The sequence below is a fragment of the Maylandia zebra genome, linkage group LG18, assembly GCF_041146795.1.
Source record: "Maylandia zebra isolate NMK-2024a linkage group LG18, Mzebra_GT3a, whole genome shotgun sequence".
NCBI classification, from domain to species: Eukaryota; Metazoa; Chordata; class Actinopteri; order Cichliformes; family Cichlidae; genus Maylandia; species Maylandia zebra.
Window position 1 is genome coordinate 17138413 of NC_135184.1, and position 20377 is coordinate 17158789.

At 39.4% G+C, this 20377-nt stretch overlaps 1 protein-coding gene across 1 annotated transcript; it reads right to left on the reverse strand.

The window, feature by feature from the left end:
- Positions 1-14043: 14043 nt before the first annotated feature.
- foxc1a (forkhead box C1a) lies at positions 14044-16201 on the reverse strand. Its single transcript, XM_004542761.3, has one exon. It carries the CDS (start codon positions 15947-15949, stop codon positions 14531-14533), a length of 1419 nt encoding a protein of 472 aa, XP_004542818.1. The 5' UTR covers positions 15950-16201; the 3' UTR covers positions 14044-14530.
- Positions 16202-20377: the final 4176 nt, after the last annotated feature.

Below are 20377 nucleotides of genomic sequence, written 5' to 3' on the forward strand. Positions count from 1 at the left end.
ATTTCACTTCAACGGTGATACTTTAAATGTCGAAGTTTAAAAAAGGAAAAAAAATGAAAGGAAAAAGAAAAAGTGAAAACATGCTTCAAATGTGGACTGAATATTATGTGTAGCTTGTAAACGCACATTTTTGGCCATTATGATTTAAACTGTGTTTCCATGCCATTGTTATGGGTATATCAAGGTAGTGTCCTTTCACACTAAGTCGGCTTCCTGTTGAAATGCACATAGAAGCGTTTCTTTAAGTTTTTGTCCACTGAAGGAGTTGGGTGCAAACAGCAAGAGGAAATCTATCACTACTGCAGCTAAACTGACTGACATTATCTCCACGTTCACTCTAGCCCACGAAGGGAACTGTAGCCGGGTGATGGACAGCTTTGTGCCTGGAGCTATTAGTAGATCATGGGAGAAGCGTACCCTTCCTATTCTCAGTTCTCACTGGGAGGAGGGGGAAAAAAAGATACTGATGTGATTTAGCTTACACGACCACATTGCTGCTGAGGTTAGCCATTTGTTCCATCTCCATGGAAGGTGAAATCCTACATAAGCATTCATTTGTCTGTTCATTTGTTCTTCAAGTTTCTCTCCATGTTTATCTTTCTAATATTCTGTGTGTTGATTTTCTCCACCTTTTTCCCCCTGAATAAATAATAGGCACTAATCCTCTCTGTTTTTTAATGTATTTTTTCCCTTTAGTGTGCACTGGACTTTATGTATTTTCATTGCTAAACAGTCTTACCCGTATACATGGAAAATATTTGTTGAATGTGTTTAACATGTGTCATCAGAAGCCCACAGTGTAACCCCCCATTTCAGCCAAAAAGATGACACAAATCAAGGCCTTTCATATTTGGTCTTGATTGATAAGAAGGGCAGGCAGTCAAACATAACTCCCTATACTTGAGGTCTGTGAGGTGCAGTGATAGGGGTGGGTCGTCATCACCGTGGCAGCGGGTGCTCTATCTCCTATGCCTGATGATGGAATTGCCATAAAAAAAGAGATTTATCTGTCTTCACAGCACCAGAGATGAAGGAGGTGGTCCATGAAGTATCCCCACCAAAGCCTGTCTCCTTAGTTTCACTGCTTCAGGTGCCTCATATTTCCTTCTCCGTACCCCCTCATTTTACTCCAGTCAAGGTATGCATTTATCAAGAGGAAGAGAACTAAATCATTTCTTCCACCCAAGCTAGGGGTTGGAATGCCATGGCTGATATGGCTGAACACACTTGTGCTTGAGTGTGCATGCCTCTGCTTATGTGCAGTATGTCTTGTTGCTGTTCAGGTTTTCTCTTCAGTGTGCTCTAAAGGACACTGGAGATGACTCCAGGTTAGCCAGGAATTACATATTTACATTTCAGTTTAGGATTTACAGCCTTCATTTAGAAATAATCTACAATGTGTTTGATGCATTTTGGGTTATTCAAGCCCCCCTTTATGCCTGATTAAAAGTAAAAATGTTCCAAAACTATTGGTCCCTGTTACAGTATCCCGAGTTCAAGTCTGCCCCAGGTCATTTCCTGCCACTCATCCTTCTTGTCGAAGCAGTGGAGGGCAATAATAGCAATAATAGCTTGCTGTACATGTAGAATTTCTCCATTTGCTGACGTCAAAAGTCTCAGTTCAGTACAATATCTTATTTGTCTGTCACCAGTTCTCTCGGTGCCATAATTACCAACAGTAATTGTGTAGGAACAATAGGAAGAGAAGCTCAGAAGGGGTGTGATTTTTTTCCCCTTCCTGTTATCAGGACCCAGCACTCCATTACATAAAAGCAATAACACCCAGGACTATGCTAAAAGTAACAGAAGGAGGAGGGCTTGGGGGTGGGGTGTAGAAACCACATACACCTCCTTTAGAGCTCAGGTATTTCCTTCTGGGATATTCCCCTATTTTGACCTTTAATGGTAAAAGAAGAAATGGTGTTAAGCAGGGAAAAAGTGAGTGTAAAAGTTGCAGTGTCCATTAAAATGTTTCCTCCTGAGGCTCTGAGGGTTGGAGGGTAGCAAGCTACACTGACCTTTAATGGATTTGAGTGACAAGCAGTCAGCGGTGGATCAGCCAGAGAGGAGTGGCTGGAAGGAGGCTCTTTGTCCATTGTTCTCTCTGTGACGTTCCCTGCCATGCTTCAGTGAGGGCAGGTGCTTTAGGGTGTCAAAATAGGAAGACCCACGGACAGGCTTGGCTGCAGTCCATGCTCCTTTGACATATGACAAAAGCCCCAGTCTCACTTCAGTACAAAAGGGAGACCAAAAGTAAGAGCAGGTCATTTACAAAGAGCTGCTGGAGACTCTCTGTGCTGTGCTTAAACGGGAAAGGGCTGACTAACCTTTGGACCTAAATGAGAGAATTCTGGAAAGATTTTCTCATCTCCTTTTTTTTCTCTCTCTCTGTGTGTGTATGTTGTTGTTGTGTAACTTTGCCATGATACAGGTCACACTGATAACTGTTTCTCCATGGGAGATGGATGATATCACCATCTAATAATTGTTTTGTTTCTTTTTGACTTTCCAACAAAGAGCTTCCCTTAGTAACTTTAAAACATCGTCAGAAATCAAGTGACCAAACCACACTTTAATGGCTTGTGCATGTTTTTATTGAATCATTAAAACACATTAAAACATGGCAAAACCAACGCAAGATAAATAAATAAAAGTCACAGATAATACCAAGCCAGAACTGGACACTACCCAACTGAAGACTGCAAGAAAAAGCCAAGTTGTTATCAAAGCCCAAGTTATTATTTTCCACAAGATTTTCCTGTCAGGATGTTATGAATGTCTCCATGCTCAGTGGTCAGTGATAAATAGTGTCACTTTTGCTGTGCTGATGTCACCCGCAGCCTAAAGCCCTCTTGTCCTGTCCAGGGCAGATGGTATATATGTGTGTGTGTGTGTGTTAATTCAGCATGGTGTAGCTTTGTGCTTCCATACTTTCCACAACTGTATAAAGCCTTTAGGAGGATTTTAGCCACAGCTAACCCGCACAATCCTCACTTTTTTCAAGTATTAGAAGACTGAATGCAATTCTGTACAGAAGCAATTGGATCTATCATCATTACAGCTGCTCCAGGGGACATTATTTACACTAGTTACTACATTATTGATTGTATTTTATCCCTAGTATGTGCTATGGGAGAGTGGAATGTATTTTTGTTGGCAGTGAAAAATCCTTCCACCGCAATAATGTATGCCATGGCATTGCATTAACAAGTCTCTATGCATTGTTTGTTTTTATAGGGTATCTGGCCTTTACTTTGCATTTAGGTAATTGGGGTTAGGTTTCCTGCTGTGTAAAGAAAGACATGGGAGGAATGTGAGCATTTCACTGATGCACTGTGGAGGACAGTCACATAAAGCATGTTGAATGGAGATTTCAGTGGATCATGTCACTGCCTTCAAACCGATCTGCTAACTTTGTGCGCTCTAATTGTGGGAAAGGAGTAAAGGTGTATTATCATTACTGTAGCATTAGTAACAAGAAATCCCCTAGAACCCACTTTTAAGTCTTCTGTCCTTTTGAGATAGTGCATTAGTTATGTAAACTCCAAAGAAACAGAGGGGAATCTAATGTGTGCGCATGCATGGAAGTGAATATTCCAGGATTTCTTTCCCTTATTTTCCTCTTAACGTTATCTCTTCTCTCAGTGCCAGCGAGATTGCAGGCTGAGTAACTTTTCCCGATGCCATGGGAGTCTGCGGCTATTGTTCTAGGCCCTGACGGCAGCATAGCTGTCGTTGATGGACAACACCACTGATTTGCCTGTGTTTCCTGTGCAGACCCAGACAGAGCACACAGTTTGCTTCGCTGGCCTTATCATACAGGTCACAGTGCCAAGAGAGAAGGGGAAAAAAAAGGGGGGGGGGGGGGGGGGGGGGGGGAGTCGGGGGAGTATTAAGAGCAAGAAGAGGGTTTTTCCTTTATTCTTCTTTGCTGGACAAAAAGTCCACAGTTAGCCTGAGTTGATGGCGTATTAGTTTCAGAATATCCAATATTTATGGCAGAGCAAGTAGCTAAAACGCTGCTTTCATTATGATTCGGTTTCTCCCTGTTTGGGCACGATGAGGTGCAAGATTGTTGCTGCTGATAAGATAAGAATGTAGCAGTCGCTTTGCTGGTGAAGAAGGAGGAAATTCCTATCTGATAGGATTTTCAAACTGGATTTTGAATGGCCAGACAGGGAAGGAGAAAAAATATTTACATAAGTGACATCTCCATCAGTGGGAGCTGTAGGCATGGGCCCTGGGCAGTATTATAAACAACAGAAACACATAAAATTAAACTGCTGAAGTTTGCAAGATTAGGTGACACTTGGCTTTGGGGGATTTGCTGATGTATTTGTCATAGTTTGACTCACTTCTCTCCTTTGTCTTTTAAACTCATTTGATATATAAAGTGTATTGTTTTAAGTGTTGACATGTGCTAAAAAATCCACTAACTGAACGTTTAAGGTGCAAATTGTATCAATATAATTCAATCTGATGAATTACATTCCATGCTATGATAGCATAACATGTGACGAGAATATTAACACCTAACCTGCATTTACATAAGTCTGAGCATAACTTCAACCCTGTTTTAACTTTAACAATGTCCACTAAAATACACACAGTTCTTCCTCTTTATGAAAAAATACCAAGCTATTTCCCTCACAATAGAAAAATAGAAAAAGTTTTGAATTGCTTATATTTTTGTAGTAAAAGATATTGTGCATAAAGACTCCAAAAGAGAGGGGAAAAAAAGTTTATTAACTCTAATGAAATTTTATGGTTACCCATCAACTGCACTGACGCTGGAAGCACAGCCATGGAGCCACCAGCCCGCATCAGGAAGGTGAAACCTGTGTATACTCCCACATGGCCCCTGTCTACCTGGCCTTACTGTCCACTAGCATTCACCACCCACCAAACATATCTCTTTCTTTACTCGCAGAGAAAAGGCACTTGAGTTGAGTTGTCCAGATCAGATATGCAGGATGAGGCTTGTGAAGGAAACGGGTTCAAGCATATGTGTACATGAACAAAAGCAAATTTTGTAACAAATAACAGAGGAGACACAAGGCTTCTATTGTGTCTGTTTTCTTTAGAAGTAACATTTACGCTGCGCATTATCCAAGAGTGTTCAAATGCTTCTCAGTTGCTTTGCTAAATAGCAGAAAACCACCAACAGAAGCTAAATTAAAGGCACTCAAATGTGGACCTACTTACTGGACTCTTGACCAGTTGTCAGACCCCATATGTCTGCCCAGTAGTACAGCAAATGCAAGTCAGTTATAGAAAAAGTGCATGAACAGAGGGGTCAGTGTTTTTTGAGAGTTTGCAACCTCCGCACGGCAGATTGATGGCTCCCTCACAACAGCCAATGAAACACGCAGCCTGGGACTTTTATAAACTTCAGAGTGGCCAGAAACCCTGGCGCTCAATTTGAAGAAGGTGCTGTGCCAGGTGGCTCAGGAACAGAGCTGTTTGTTTCTGTGAACTGCAGGGGACTGCGGTCCTGCAAGCAGTCCCAGAGCCTTCATGTTTCCCCCGTACACCACATGCCCTATGCAATCCGCCTGTTATGAGCATGAAGTAAACAAAACATTAGGTCATCATAAATCACTGGCCAATGACATGTCTGGAACTGAGATTAGACAACCAGAGTAGAGCAGTGGAGCACAGGGAAGCCAGACTCTCCTCCTGCAGCCTGCAGCTCCTTCGCTCCTCCTCGGTCCCAATGTGTAAGATCATTATTAAAATTGCAGCTCAATTAAGATAAGACTAAATTACTTTCTCTGTCTACCTCTTTGATGTACAGGGGATTTTTCTGCTTTCTCCAGATGAAAAACAGGCAGTTTAAAAGGAGCAGGGGCAGACAATTGTTCTGGCTGTGCTTTGATGTTGGAGTTGTAGCATTGCATGGGGCTTGGATTTGATTGGAAATGTGCATGATTATTTTTACCAAGATTATTTTCAGACAAAGCTCTATTTTCAAAAGTGAATGTTACATCTCATTTGCTTCATTGCAAAGACAATTTAACCTTCTGGCAGAATTGTGCATTCACATGTGTTTGCATGTGTGTGCATGTGTGTGTGTTTCATTCCACTTTTCCTGAACTCTTCATTTTGGTGGCCAAAGGCTCTGAATGCTGAAACGTGACTTTTTTTTCTGGGTCAGCCCCTGGCTATGCTGAAGTCATGTAATTGGGCATGTTTCCTATTGCTTGTAGAGTGTGGTGTGCAGACCAGTGGGTGTAGAGTGTGGTTACAGCTCCCACGATGTTGCAAGAAGGGATAAGAAATAAAATAATAATATTTTAAACAGAAAGGAATTTAGCAACATTGGCAGTGTTTTTAAATGTTTGGTAAACAGAATGAAAAATTAAAATTAGATTTTTTTATGCAATTACTAATGTTTTATCATAAATAAACACCCATTTGCGCGATGGAACAATTATAATGTTTCTCTATAATCAATTGAAGCATTCGGCCACTCAGTCTATTGTTCGCCCTTGTTCTCTTTGTCGTAAAGTTAACATATTTGCCTGACTTCTCACTGTAAACACAAAGGCCGAAACATCAGAGGCCCATGAACTGGGGATGTTTATATGAGCTGAGAACCTGGAGATGGAACAGAGATATGAGTGCTGATCTGTGAAAGGAACCACCGCTGTATCGCTGTTGCTCGCCATCACACACAAACACCATCTGGCTGTCTCTCACCGCACAGAGAAAGCCTCACACCTGCGCACATAACAGAAATTCATGGAAAACCACTGGCAATATTTGAATTTGTCCAAGCAGTTGGCAGTGCCTTTTGAGTGTCAAGTTCTGACTTTTGGGGTATGTTAGGTGTTTTCTAAAGTCAATACTAAGAATGAGAGAAAGCAGAAAGCCTTCGCCCCTGCTCCTACATATATGTAGCACATTATATATGTGTGCATGCGTGCGTGCGTGTGTGAGTTAATTTTCTTAAATTATCATACTCACCCCTGTGTTTCTATTTCGAATTCTGCTTGTAGCACAACCAAGAATGAAAACGGAGAAAGGATTACTTAAAAAAGAAAATTGTTAACTGCCTGAAAAGTAAACAACTGACTGCTGAAACGGACCGTCGGGAGGAAGGCTTTCCTTCTCAGAGGTCAGAGGGCAGTTTGTCCGCTTGACACAAACTCAGACAGCTGACATTTGCACTACATTTCGAATCACTGTACACTTCAAATGTAAGAGCATCGCATTTTCCACAGATGGGTATATCGTATTACGAATTTTGCAAGAATGTGTGAGAATGATGGAAGTTTACTTTGTGATTGTAAAACGTTTCATTGTTCTCTGTCTTCTAATATTTCAATTGACTTGCTTCAGGTCACAAATTACATGAATAATGGAGGCAATAGAGCCACTGTTGATGAAACTTCAAATTTGTCCTCATCAGTTACTCTTTTCAATGGTAGCAATTTGTTTTTACTTGCCTGTGTTTGACTGTGTGTGTGTCAGTGTGTGTGTGTCTGGAGGGGGGTGCAGGTAAATCCCTGCTTCCTACTATTCTGGTTGGAGATGTAACAGGAAGCAGCATGTGTGAGTGCAAGCCTGTCTCTTGAGCACAGCCACACCAATGGGTCAGCACATACACTCTCTCTCTCTCTCTCTCTCTCTCTCTCTCTCTCACACACACACACACACACACACACACACACACACACACACACACACACACAGAGTTAGTGAAACATTGTGTTGTATACTTTTTTTTTTTAAATGCTATTTTGACAATTGCTGTTTCTGACCTGAAGGGAAATTCATTAATAAGATCAAAAAAAACATTTAAAGCTTGATTATGTTTCAAGCTTCAAATTGTGTTTAATCATGATGCCAGCTATCATCACATAAATAGGAGGAATACAGCCGTGCAATTACTGAGTGACTGAAATAAATCCAATGATTACTCTAAACCTCATTTGCCTAAACATCACTTAACAAATCTGTCAGCAATATTAAAAAGGCAGGAAGGACTGAGGATAAGAGGGAGGAAAGAGTGGCGTGAGATTTTCCCTAATTACATGTGTTATTGTTGACATTCTGATTAGCTGTAGTAGCTCTGAATTGTCAGCACTTTTTAATCAGATAATTTCATGACCTGTTGACCACCATGTAGGCCATGACTGAGAGAAGCAATATGCTATCAGATATTTTCATCTCTGACTCGATACATTATATTGGATTAGTGTAACCTCGGGGGCGCAGAGCTGTTGTCAGCATTGTAGTCTTTTTGATTTTAAGATTTTATCTGAAGATATAGCAAAGACCCTTTATAAGACCGTAGCAGACAATTTGGATTGCCATGCGTTTTTTACAAAAACAAACTCTGAATTAATTATTACACACATACTGAATATTACAGAAGAGCGCACTCTGCCAAAGTCTAAATGGCAAAATGATGGTTTAAAACCATGCACTGATTTACCTCTTTAGTCACATGTTTTCCTCAGTGATCTACCTCCTGTGTGTGTGAAGCCACGCTCCTATTTCTATTTTAAGAGAGATAGCTTTTACTCTGAAACCTAATTCATCACTGTCTCTGCCTCAGTTGGTGTTACAATCCTTTTTCTTCCATGGAAGTACTATAGAAGAGGTGGAGTCGCGAGTGGGTTTGAAAGAATCACTTCCAGGACTGTCCTTTTTGTGTGTGTTTTCTTTTGTTTTTTTGGTCACCCACCCACCTTCCTGAGTTTAAAAGATGTGAGGAAAAGGTAGGAGTCTGGAGAAAACAAATGAAATGTGTGTATTTGGACTGATCAACTGAAAAGAAAATAAATATTTTAATCGGCATTTCTTGAAAATAATATTTATATTAACCTTCAATTATTTTTGGAATGTCATGAGCAAATTTATTTCAAGAAAATAGCGTTGACCTTTGTTTTTCGGTGTCTTTTTATTTTCCAAGTTTCAGTTTCTTTAATTCAATTATTTTTGACTGGTAAAATGTATTCAGTAAATGAACAAAAATATATATAAGGAAAACTACGTTTGCCTTTTATAAACTATATTTTATTCAAATATTCCGATATATTAGTTCAGTTCTCATGATAAAAACAAATATTGTAGAGTCATAATAAAAACAGTTGAAAGATTCCGTTTGATATATATGTATATATACATCTATCTATCTATCTATCTATCTATCTATCTATCTATCTATCTATCTATCTATCTATCTATCTATCTATCTATATATATATATATATATATATGTGTGTGTGTGTGTACGTGTACATATATATATGTGTACATATATATATATCGGACTTACAGCAGTTTAAGTCTCCTGGCCGTGTTTTCATAGCTCAGTGGCCGCCTTGCGCCATAAATGAGAAGAGACCCGCGAAAGACACAGACAACTGCTACTGTGGCTCAAATAGCAGTAGCTCGACAGCTTTGAAGTGTCCCTCTCTTGACACAATGTTACGAAGTTCAAGTTGGTGCACTTTACTGCCTGCCATCAGAAACACTGCAACCGAATCCGTTCTTCACAAGAAAACTTTTTTTTTTCTTTTAGCTAAGAATTGTTTAAGTATGCAGGTATACATGTATGAGCGTCGTATTCACCCCTTGTAAATATAAGGCCTGGTTTGTTTGTTAACAGACCGTTGAGAACTTCTTAGATAAATATTGTTAATTTTAAAATTGTGTAAACCGCTTTGTTATAACGTTTCAACTCCATATATATATATATATATATATATATATATATATATATATATATATATATATATATATATATATATATATATATATATATGACTTCTTTAAAAACACATTAATTTTCATCATAACCTGCACATGGCACATGGCAATAAATCAATGCAATGCTCCACTTTTGATTAGGACGTTCAAGTACTCGGTGTCTAAAATGTGCTATAATTAGAAACCGCAGGCCTGAGCGGCAGAAAAGCATGTTTTGTGTAACTTGAAGGCAAGTCTGTTCGTTTTTTAGGTATTTCGCCAGGGCTGTCGGGTTATTCGCAGGTCGGCCGTTTCCCAACGGTATGAATTCACAGTACTCCATTATCCCACCCTTCCAGTGGTTATGAAGTCTGCACAAGTACATTTCTTTTTTTATTTGAGGATGCTTTACGATTTCAGGATCATTATTTAATTCAGAAGCTTTGTTTACAGCTCGCTACTCGGCCTGTTTTGACAAAGCGGGGTGAATCATTTCTTTGAAAATTATCATTTGTCTCGAAAATGAGACGTGCAGGATGAGAGGCTGCATGCGGCGGTTATTTTTCCCTCAGAAAGACAAGTGTTGGACCTCCAACCTTTCACTCTTTTGGCCGCAGAGCAGACAGAATTTGAGTCTATGGGCTCCTAATTAGAAACAGATGGCGCTTGTAGCAACCGAGAGCTAAAACACAGCATTTTCCATACTGGGCTGTGCTCACTCAGCCATACAGGTGCACAAAGTCTGCAGGGGCTCGCTGAGCCTTTACCTCATTTACTTTCTCCTTTTCTGCCCTCCCCCCTTTAAACCCAGCGGAACAGGGGGGAACAACTAAAAAAAAAGAAGAAAAAAAGGTGCATATCCGAAATTACGCATTAGTATATTCCTGTTTGCAGGTAGTGTTAGGAGGAAAAAGTTCAGTCAAGGTAGACCTACTTTACGCTTTATACACAGCTGGTCGCAGTCAAGGCCAACGTAATAATCCAGTATTTAAATAGTAGTTGGTTCATGAGTTATAAAAAACAACTGCAAATTTTATAAAGGCCACTGTTTTACGACCTTAAAAATACTATAGAGATGGCGAAAGGAAAGTGAACTGTCTTTTGTCCTGGTAAAATATCCGTGTTTATATCAAAGAAAACTTCAAACTTTTATCCACAGCCATAACAAGTTATGATAAAACAAAATATAAACCTCTAATCTGCCATTCTGCCATCACATTGACTGAGACAAGTCATATCTAAAGCTGGAGTGAAGCTTTGCCTCTGACTTGCTACCTGCATGCGCATCACTGTTTTTCGTTAGCTGTAATCTATACATTGAGGAGAATATATTATGTAATGTTGTTGCATATATAAATATGCAACAATATATATATATCTTTTGACTAACACGACGTTTGTTTTTATATATATATATATATATATATATATATATATATATATATATATATATATATATATATATATATATATTACTCGTATATCAGTTGTTTACTTCTTAGGTGCATTTGTTGAACTTTGACCTGACCCACAAACAAAACCTCCCGCTTATGGACGCCGTAGTGTGTCAGTCAAACCTATGAAACATAAATTACGACCAAGCTGTATTTGACAAAAATCATACTCTATAATATATTTCAAAAGAGGAAGCTCGTGTAACACGACTTTTATCTGCTTTCAAATCAACGATGTAACATATTTAATTTTTTTTTTAAATTCTTTATTGTTATATTAAAGACAGGACCAGCACTGACTCTTTTATCTTTGCTAGATGACCCAAAGCAGTGAGGGATGTTGTGCATTTTCAGGAATGTAGCGGAACGTTTCAGGGAGAAGCAGACTAAAGCCTCTACACAGACTCAGACAGTAGTCTCCAAATGTCTGCTTGTTAGGGAGCCATAAAAAGACGTGCCATGTTTAATGACAATGAGCTCTGAGCAACATCTGATTAGAGTGTTTTGCTGTGAGAAATAACGGTCACAGCCATCTCTACTGTAGGTGGAAATATAGCTGTAAGCAAATGAATAAGAAAAAAAAATTCATTCTAGTCCTTCCTTCGAAAAAGGAAATGAAGGCGAAATTTAATTTGTACCTATTTTGCTGTGGGAACCCTCGGGATGGATGAAAGCCCCCGGGCCCCACGTAGGAAACTTCCAGCATGCTGCTGATTCCCCTGCAGTATCATTCTAGTACCACCTATAATCTTTTTCTTTTCTTTTTTTTTGTGGCATGCCTAAATTCTGCACATTTGAAAGTCGTTTCTGAAACATTTTGTTCACCATGTTTACAGTTTTAAGCAATCGAAATCATATGGGATAAACCAAACTAACTCATCATCCTCTCCCTCTCTCTCTTTCTCTTGCTCTCTTTGTATGTGCTATGTCCTGTTATATTGTTGATGGTGCTCTGGCGACCGACATCCTCCTCATTGACCCCCGTCTCCCTCTCTGCCTTTTCCGTCTCATGAAAAACGATTCCAGCTCTCTGATTGAATTTTATTCCTTCCTGACCTGGTCCATTCTGTGAGAGCGCCATCAATCTTTTGACTAACACGACGTTTGTTTATTAGGCCTACACTTGAGAAACTATCTAACGACTTTTATGAGCCTGATTATGGTGCAATCGGAGACCCGGAAGACGCACATAAGCAGGCTTTTGTGCTAAGTTGGACTTCTATTCATAAAAATATAAACATGCTTTAAGGCCTCATATTATATTCACGTGGCATGCAGTTATTTTGTTCTATTATCCTTCATGTTGATCTAAAGGACTGCAGCTGCCGAAAGAAAAAGATCCAAACCATTTTCCATTTTAGAAACTGGGTTTTAAAACATGCAATAAGAATTGTCGTCAGTCACGGAGTTGTAGACGCGTTGTCCTCCGTTTCTGTTCAGTGGGAAACTATTTTATAGAAATCCTCTAAATTATCCTCAAAAAGTAAGTAAAACGGCGTTAACAGAAACTCGAGTAGAAAATCTGTACTGTAGCTTATTACAAGTTATTTGCCAGCTAAAGGCTATCATTCCTGTTTCATTAAACCATATATATATATATATATATATATATATATATATATATATATATATATATATATATATAGTACCACCTATAATTGCTATATATATATATATATATATATATATATATATATATATATATATGGTGAGATGCCTTTATTATTATTATTATTATTATTATTGTTGTTGTTGTTATTATTGTTGTTGTTATGCAAACTGTAGATCTTTATCAAGGCTATTTCATAAAAGGCTACTAAAGTAGAAAAATATTTAAAATAAATTTGTCTGCATTTAATAAATATAACTCGCAATAAATTATAAAGTCAAATAAGATAAAATGACGCTTTAATCATAAATTAGAGCAGTGGGATACCTTTTTTTTTTTACCTTTTTAAAGGAAATTCGTGAGCTGCATTTTAAAGCATGTAAGCGACTCTTACCATTAATCCTACTAAGGAAAAACAAAACTTATGCTATTAATAAATATATATTTACATCACCTTTCAACAAGGACTACAGTAAAACCTCAATTGGACTAACTTCTACTTATTTGTCTTTAGTTAAATACCAACAACCTTTTTAAAATAGCGGTTTACATATATTGAAAAAAAAAAAACCGTGACGGTTATGTTTGTCAGCGTCACGTCAGACTAGTCAGAACTCAGACATCAAAACTGAAGTGACAACGGCACTATCTTTGGCATGTGCGGTATGATATTAAGTAAGCGCTGGTATGCGCCAGTAAACACACAACGCAGTCCAAAACAAAGTTGTGCTGTGTGCAGGCTCTTTCCAGGCGCTCTGACTAAAGATCGTTTTGAGTTCTAATCATCTGTTATAAAACTCAACGCCTCTTGCTTGAGATTGAATATATATATATATATATATATATATATATATATATATATATATATATATATATATATATATATATATATATATACATATGTATGTTGTATGAAGTACGAACAAGAAACAGTACATCCTAATATTTTTCATAATTTCTACATCTCTCATGAAGAAGATATAAGGCGACCTCCAGGGAAGTTTTACTTTTATGTGTAAATAAGGTCGTGTCCTTGCAGCAGATCACAGTACGAATATATTTAATTGTCTTTAAATTATTTGGGAAACAAAACACACACACACACACGCACACACACACGCACACACACACACGCACACACACACACGCACACACACACGCACACACACACAATTAAATGAATTAAATCCGAGGGGTCACTTCACTAAACTAACAGCTCGGGTGTAAAATATCGCGAGCCTGTTTTCAAGTCTGCAAGAAATGAGGCGTAACTTTAACTCTCATAAAATGACAATTTATTAAACAAACAAACAAAATCCTTCAGAATATTTTTTTCAACAAATGAAGATTCTTTGAAATAGTACGGCGATATACACGTTCCTTTTTCTTACTTTTATAATGGAACAATTGTTTAGGACACTTAAGGCAGTTCAATTTAGAAACACTTTTTTGGTGTTTGGTCCATAATATCCGGCTACAGTTTAGAAATAAATTACTATATGCATTTTACACGTCCATGAAAAGTGACATATATTTAACACATCACATAAAGCCACAAAAGCAAAGGGAGACTTACGTGTTATTTGCAGTAACACTGTTCTTTAGAAAGATCAAGTCTTTTTTTGTTTTCTTTTCTGTTTCATATTAGTCCATGTGGGAGTGAGGGAGGCAAGGAAGGGCAACAACGCTGGATTTAACTGAACGAGTTCAAACACCGTGAGGGGGAAATACTGACCCTGTTTTTGGGCTGTTTTTGTTTTGTTGGTCAGAACTTGCTGCAGTCGTACACGAATGCTCCCGATGTGCGATAGATGGACTGGCTTGGTGGGAATGACATCTGACAGCTGCTATTCCCATTCACAGGTGAATTATTCAAGCCAATTCTTTGGGATTCAAACATCTCTCTGACCGCATGGAAGTTCTGCTGTTGTGCTGGGTAAGCTGCACCCAGATGGCCCAGGTCCCCGGCCTGGTTGAGGTACCATGAGGTCAGCCTTCCTTGGTGGGGATGGTGGCTTTCCTGCCCAGAGTTTAGATTACCGTGGGTCAGGGAGGATGAGGTGGTTGTGACTGAGTAATCTGGCAACGTTTCGTCCACGGTGGTGCTCGGTGCCAAATGGCTAGATCTGTCCCCAGCGTAAAGGCTCATGGCTTGCATGTTACAATGATAAGTTGCATTGGAGGTAGTGGAGATGGAGTTTTGGTTACAGGGTGAACTATAGACAGATGTCTGACTTGGAGAATAGTTTAAGGACAAAGACGGTGTTATACCTGTCCTGGAGGAGGCGGTGAGGCTGGAGTTGAGCTCAGTGGCCCCTTGTGGAGATCCCCGGAGGGAGGTCATGATATTGTCTACGCTGAAGCCCTGCGTCGAGGCCTGGCCGTGATGTTGGTGGTGCTCGGTACTGTCCATACCAATGGACCTATTGGAGGGGATGCTGTGGGGGCTCCCGCTGGACATGCTGCTACTGTCTGGACTCTCGATTTTGCGAACGGAGCTCAAGGAAGGCGACTCGGCCTGTGGTGGCGTGACCGCCCCGTTCTCGGTTTTTATATCCTGGATCCTCACAGGCTGGGAGCCCTGCACCGGCTGCTCCTGCTCCCGGCCCTGTTGCCTCGGCGGTATCTCCTTCTGCAGCCGCTCTTCTTTCTCTTTTAGTGCGTCCTTCTTTTTGAAACGCCGTCTCCTTCTCAAGAAGCTCCCGTTCTCAAACATGTTGTAAGAGTCTGGGTCCAAGGTCCAGTAGCTGCCTTTACCGGGCTTTTTATCATCACGGGGCACTTTAACAAAACACTCATTCAGAGACAGATTGTGTCTGATACTGTTCTGCCAGCCCTGCTTGTTGTCTCGGTAAAATGGAAACCTTTCCATGATAAACTGGTAAATCCCATTCAGGGTCACCTTTTTGTCAGGCGAGTTTTGGATAGCCATAGTGATGAGCGCAATGTAACTGTAAGGGGGTTTGACCATATCCTTGGGCTGAGGCTGGGGTGTGTAGGGTCCATACGCCCGGGCCATGCTGGCAGGGTACTGGTCATGAGCCGCGTGAGAGTACATGTTCATAGGTGCTGGCATCCCCGTGTATCCCCCAGTGGTTGCGGCCCGATAGTAGCTCGGGTCGCTGCTGATGTACGGCACGACGCCCAGTGAGTTGGGACTGGAGACGGAGTAGCGAGCCTGCATGTCTTCACTTTGATCCGGCCAAAATAACGCTCCAAAAAACGCAGAATGAGTGCTCCTCTTCTAACTCCTTTGGAGATAGTGGCGCTCAAATCACAAGACTTCGTTCCTCACTTAAAAAAAAAAGCAAAAGAGGGAAAAGTCTTAACCGCAGTGCAACTTGTTGTGTTTAAGCTGTCCCCATCCTTGTGTCCCAATGAAACGCACACTGAAAAACTTCTGAACTTCGGACATCCGTCACTACAGAGGACTTTTGCGCAGTTAAATTCTTTCCTCCTTTTTTGCTGCCAGGGAAGCTCCGCCTACAAAAGCGCAGGAGCTGTCCAATGGGATGTCCGGGCGTGCAAAGGGAGCAGAAAGCTGCTGGCCAAACTCAGGGATTTTAGAAAGACAAAAAAAAAAGAAAAAAAAAAAAGAAAGAAACCTAGGAGGTGTCGCTAACTCCCAGTCCGCTCCAGCCAAAGCTTCGGACACGACAGAGCAACATGTACACAGTCAGCTCATGGAGTTCATTTCCCCGCACTCTGTGGTCTACAAGACATTTAATTAAGCTGAAATGGCACAAACATGGTATTTATATTTCAAATGTAGAAGTGCAGTAACTGTCCGCTATTTTCAGTGCCAAAATATTTCTGATCCCTTTAAAACAATCACATTGTATTTAATTTACATTTTCTCCTACGGTCATTGCTCTGAAAAATAAATTATTTCATTGCAATATTTCCTTTTTGTTTTTGCAGAAAAGGCGCTGACACCAGCGAACCAAATGGTGCAATTTAACATCTTTAAAGTGCATTTGATTGGTTAAAAACATTCAACACCAGCAGTAGGTCAGTGTGAGATCAAAGCGGGAGAGAACCTCACAGTGCTGGCAGTGGGCGTTAAGTGCGACCTCATTACAGCGAGAATCAGAGACAATTTGGGCTTCAGGTGACCAGAGTTGTGAAAGTTTATTCAGGGAGAGCATTTAGGACCGGGAACCAAATGGGACGACACCTTCCATGTGTGGCTTTTCATCAAAAATATCTGAATATTTGTTGCGCGGTGATGGTGAAAGCTCATCTGGAAATTATTATCCTAAAGAAAACTGGACTGTAGAGAATAATTTTAGCATCAGCAAACAATTATTTACACGCACAGTTCTTCCGTTTCTTTACCCAGATTTAATTCTTTGTGTAATTAAAAAAAACTCTAATGAGTTTATAATGTAAAAGGTCTGAAGCGCAAATCAGATAAATAAGACATTTTGACCAAATATAAAAAACAGTTCAATAAGTCGACCCTGAAGGGCCATAGATGTCCCCTAACTGTCAAGAGCGACGGTGCATGAAATTGTTAATGATCATTTTGAGACAAGGTTACAGTCCCAATATCGCTGTAATCCTTCGCAGGTCGTCTTAATTAAATATCCGTGCAGTGGCCTGGTTTCTCCTTACATGGACCCGGGCATGAACTTTTTCCACCGCCCTGGGCTGTTTACACAATTCACGACGGGCCTTTTACTTAATACCACGGCCTGCTCACCCACTCCTCCCTAACCCTTTATTTACAAAAAGAAAGAAAAGAATTCACGGCTGGATCACAGTGAAAGACATGATATAGTGTCAAATCAATAAACACAACTTCAGGCGCTTTATGTGTGTCTTTTCTCGAACCAGTGGCAGTACAAGTAATGGAGATGTTATTCTCAATAAAAAAAATATATATTCCTGATATAATTTGTTTAAAAATTACATTTGCCGTCAGTTTATCATATTTGTGTGTTTATGTTGATCATCACTTTCTGTCTTTCGCCTTCATAATTACTAATAACATTATACTAAGGGCCGAAATCATAGCAAACCACATAAAGAAAATATAAACAAATATAATGGCAACAGCCTAAAAGTGTGAATTTTGAATGAACTAACTATATTGTAAGCTGTATCGTTTTGCTAAACAACCGATGTTTCAAAACACAAATACAATACTGTGAATATGAAAAAATATGTATATCAAACTTGAATTTTTAGTGGAGTGTAAAAAAAAGGAGAAACAGAGCGGGGGGGGGGGGGGGGGGGGCGTTGGAGGGTTTATCCCAATCACTATGAACGTGGCTCCCTCTAGCGTTCAGAAAGGGTACAGTTGCAGTTGCAGCCTGTCGTCATGTCAGTCTTAGCTGAGTTCATGAAGTTCAGCTGATTTCTACAAACGCAATAATTTATTAATGAGACAGTGGCGACACTGAAATAAGAGCTGTTTGTGATCACACCACATTTCCCACATTGACAGGGACTTGCTGGTGTTTCGAGGATCAGGAGAATCACAAACCAGTGAAACAGTAAAGCAGTGCCAAGAGACATAACCATACAATTCAACAATGTCGCCGATGCGCTCTGAAACATATCGTTTCCTAAGGCTCACACCGCGCACGAACGATTTGCCAGTGCGATGAGAAGTGCGCCATCCGGTGAGCGCTCTCGCAGTATGACGTACGTTCTCCCAACCAATAAAACCGCAGAATGACAGGGAGCGAGCGTGACCGAAAAAAGTACGGATAGAGCACAGAAGCAAGCGCAACACAAATTTCTGGCCATTCATCCAGTCTAGCGGTCAGTGCAGCGCATACAACTTCCTGTGTGAAGGGGCTACAAGAGTGGTCATGGTGCACAGAAGGCAAAGAGGTCATATAGGGGTCAGAGCTAACTGAGATTAAACTAACTGACCATTACCTCAGAATACAACAATGATTAATGGAGAAGTTGGGCGGTGACCAGGTTATACTTTTAGGGCGCCTGAGCTGCCATTTCACTGAGTGTGGGAAATGCATGAGAAAGTTCCACAGACAAGTTTTTGGGGTTTTTTTTACCACTCTTTGAAAGCAATTTTTATGTTAATTAATGTGTGAATTAATATTGGTAATACTATGTAGGAGTTATTAGATTGTTTTATGATATAGCAGTGAGGATGGTGTTAAATCTTTGTAACGGTTATACATAATAAATGCCAACAGTTCCAGTATGTTCTTACCTTGTCATGTTTTCAGGTCTTGCTATGGCCTCTGGATCACACTGTGAAGGGATGAAATATGACCAGTATGTAAGAATTATTTCAACTCTTGTCAGCTGTTGCTGTTGTGGCCATCAACCCTTTAACGTTAAACCTAACTTTTCAGAGGAACTATAATAAATATGAAGAAAGAAACTTCCTAAAAATCACCCATAGCGGCCAACGAACTAGTCTGTTTATTTTTTTTGTGTACATGATAACGGTATATATATTCAGGATATTAATTATATTCAGTGATCCACATGAGCCCCCTGAGCAGCACTGACATGGGTTTCAGAACATTTTTTAGCGGCTGCTGCCATCTCCCGATTTAATTCTGTACTACAGTTGCTGACTGACTGAGCAAATCAGAAAATACAAACAAGCACCTTCAGTTATGTGAAAGGAACAACCTTAAATACTATGAAGCAAAACTGATCATAAAAGCCTGCTTGTTGTTTTCATGCACTAAATGTGCGAATAAACTAAAATAATTTCCACAGGTGTTTCAGGATACCAGAGAAGAGCATTTTCTCTGTGGCTCTCTAATGTTCCAGGTCAGCGTGTCAAGCAGGACTAAAGAGATTCATTAAATGGCAAACAGACTATTTTTGTTGGCCTATTTGAAAGAGTAAACAGGTTGTATATGGATTATGTGTATTTAACTTAGTATGCATAAATAGCATACCAAAGAACCGTTTGGGTTGCGGTGTATAAGCATGACCTTTTAGGTTAGTAAAACAATTCCTTCATAAAAACGTGTATTTTTATCTTTACCTTAATTTTAACAATGACAAGTGTAGTGCCACAAATTCCTTTAAATATTCAAACAAATAGAAAAATAAAACAAAAACAAAACAAAAAGCTTCTTACTGTAGCCAAAGCATTACGATCAGTATTTCACAAGTCATTTGCCTAATAAAGTGACAAACGAAACAAAAGAAAACTGTAAAATTTTACAGTAAATTACTGGCAGCATCGGTGATTTCCTGTAACTTTACAAGGACCATACTGTAAACATACTGTTTATTTAAACATCTTTAATTTAATTAATTAATTTATTTACAGGATGATACCCGATTGTTTATTGGAAAAAGCTGTACAATTCTAATGACGTTATACTTTTATATACATCTATCTGTCTATCTATCTAGATAGATAGATAGATAGATAGATAGATAGATAGATAGCTGTGCTGTACTTTTTAAAGTATTTTCTCGGGTACTACTGTATTTCACTTTTTTTCTGAATCTAGACTTCTTTACAGTGATATTCCGTTTTCTGCTTTTACTTTCTTTGCTTACAATAATAACAACAACGACAAAACTAACAATAACAGTCATTTATATTTTGTAAATAGTTATAGTTGTTAATGATAAAAAAAGTTTGTCTTATTGTAAGTAC

Excerpts from the sequence above, each read along its gene's own strand:
- foxc1a (XM_004542761.3), bottom strand. The coding sequence starts at position 15,949 with ATGCAGGCTCGCTACTCCGTCTCCAGTCCCAACTCACTGGGCGTCGTG.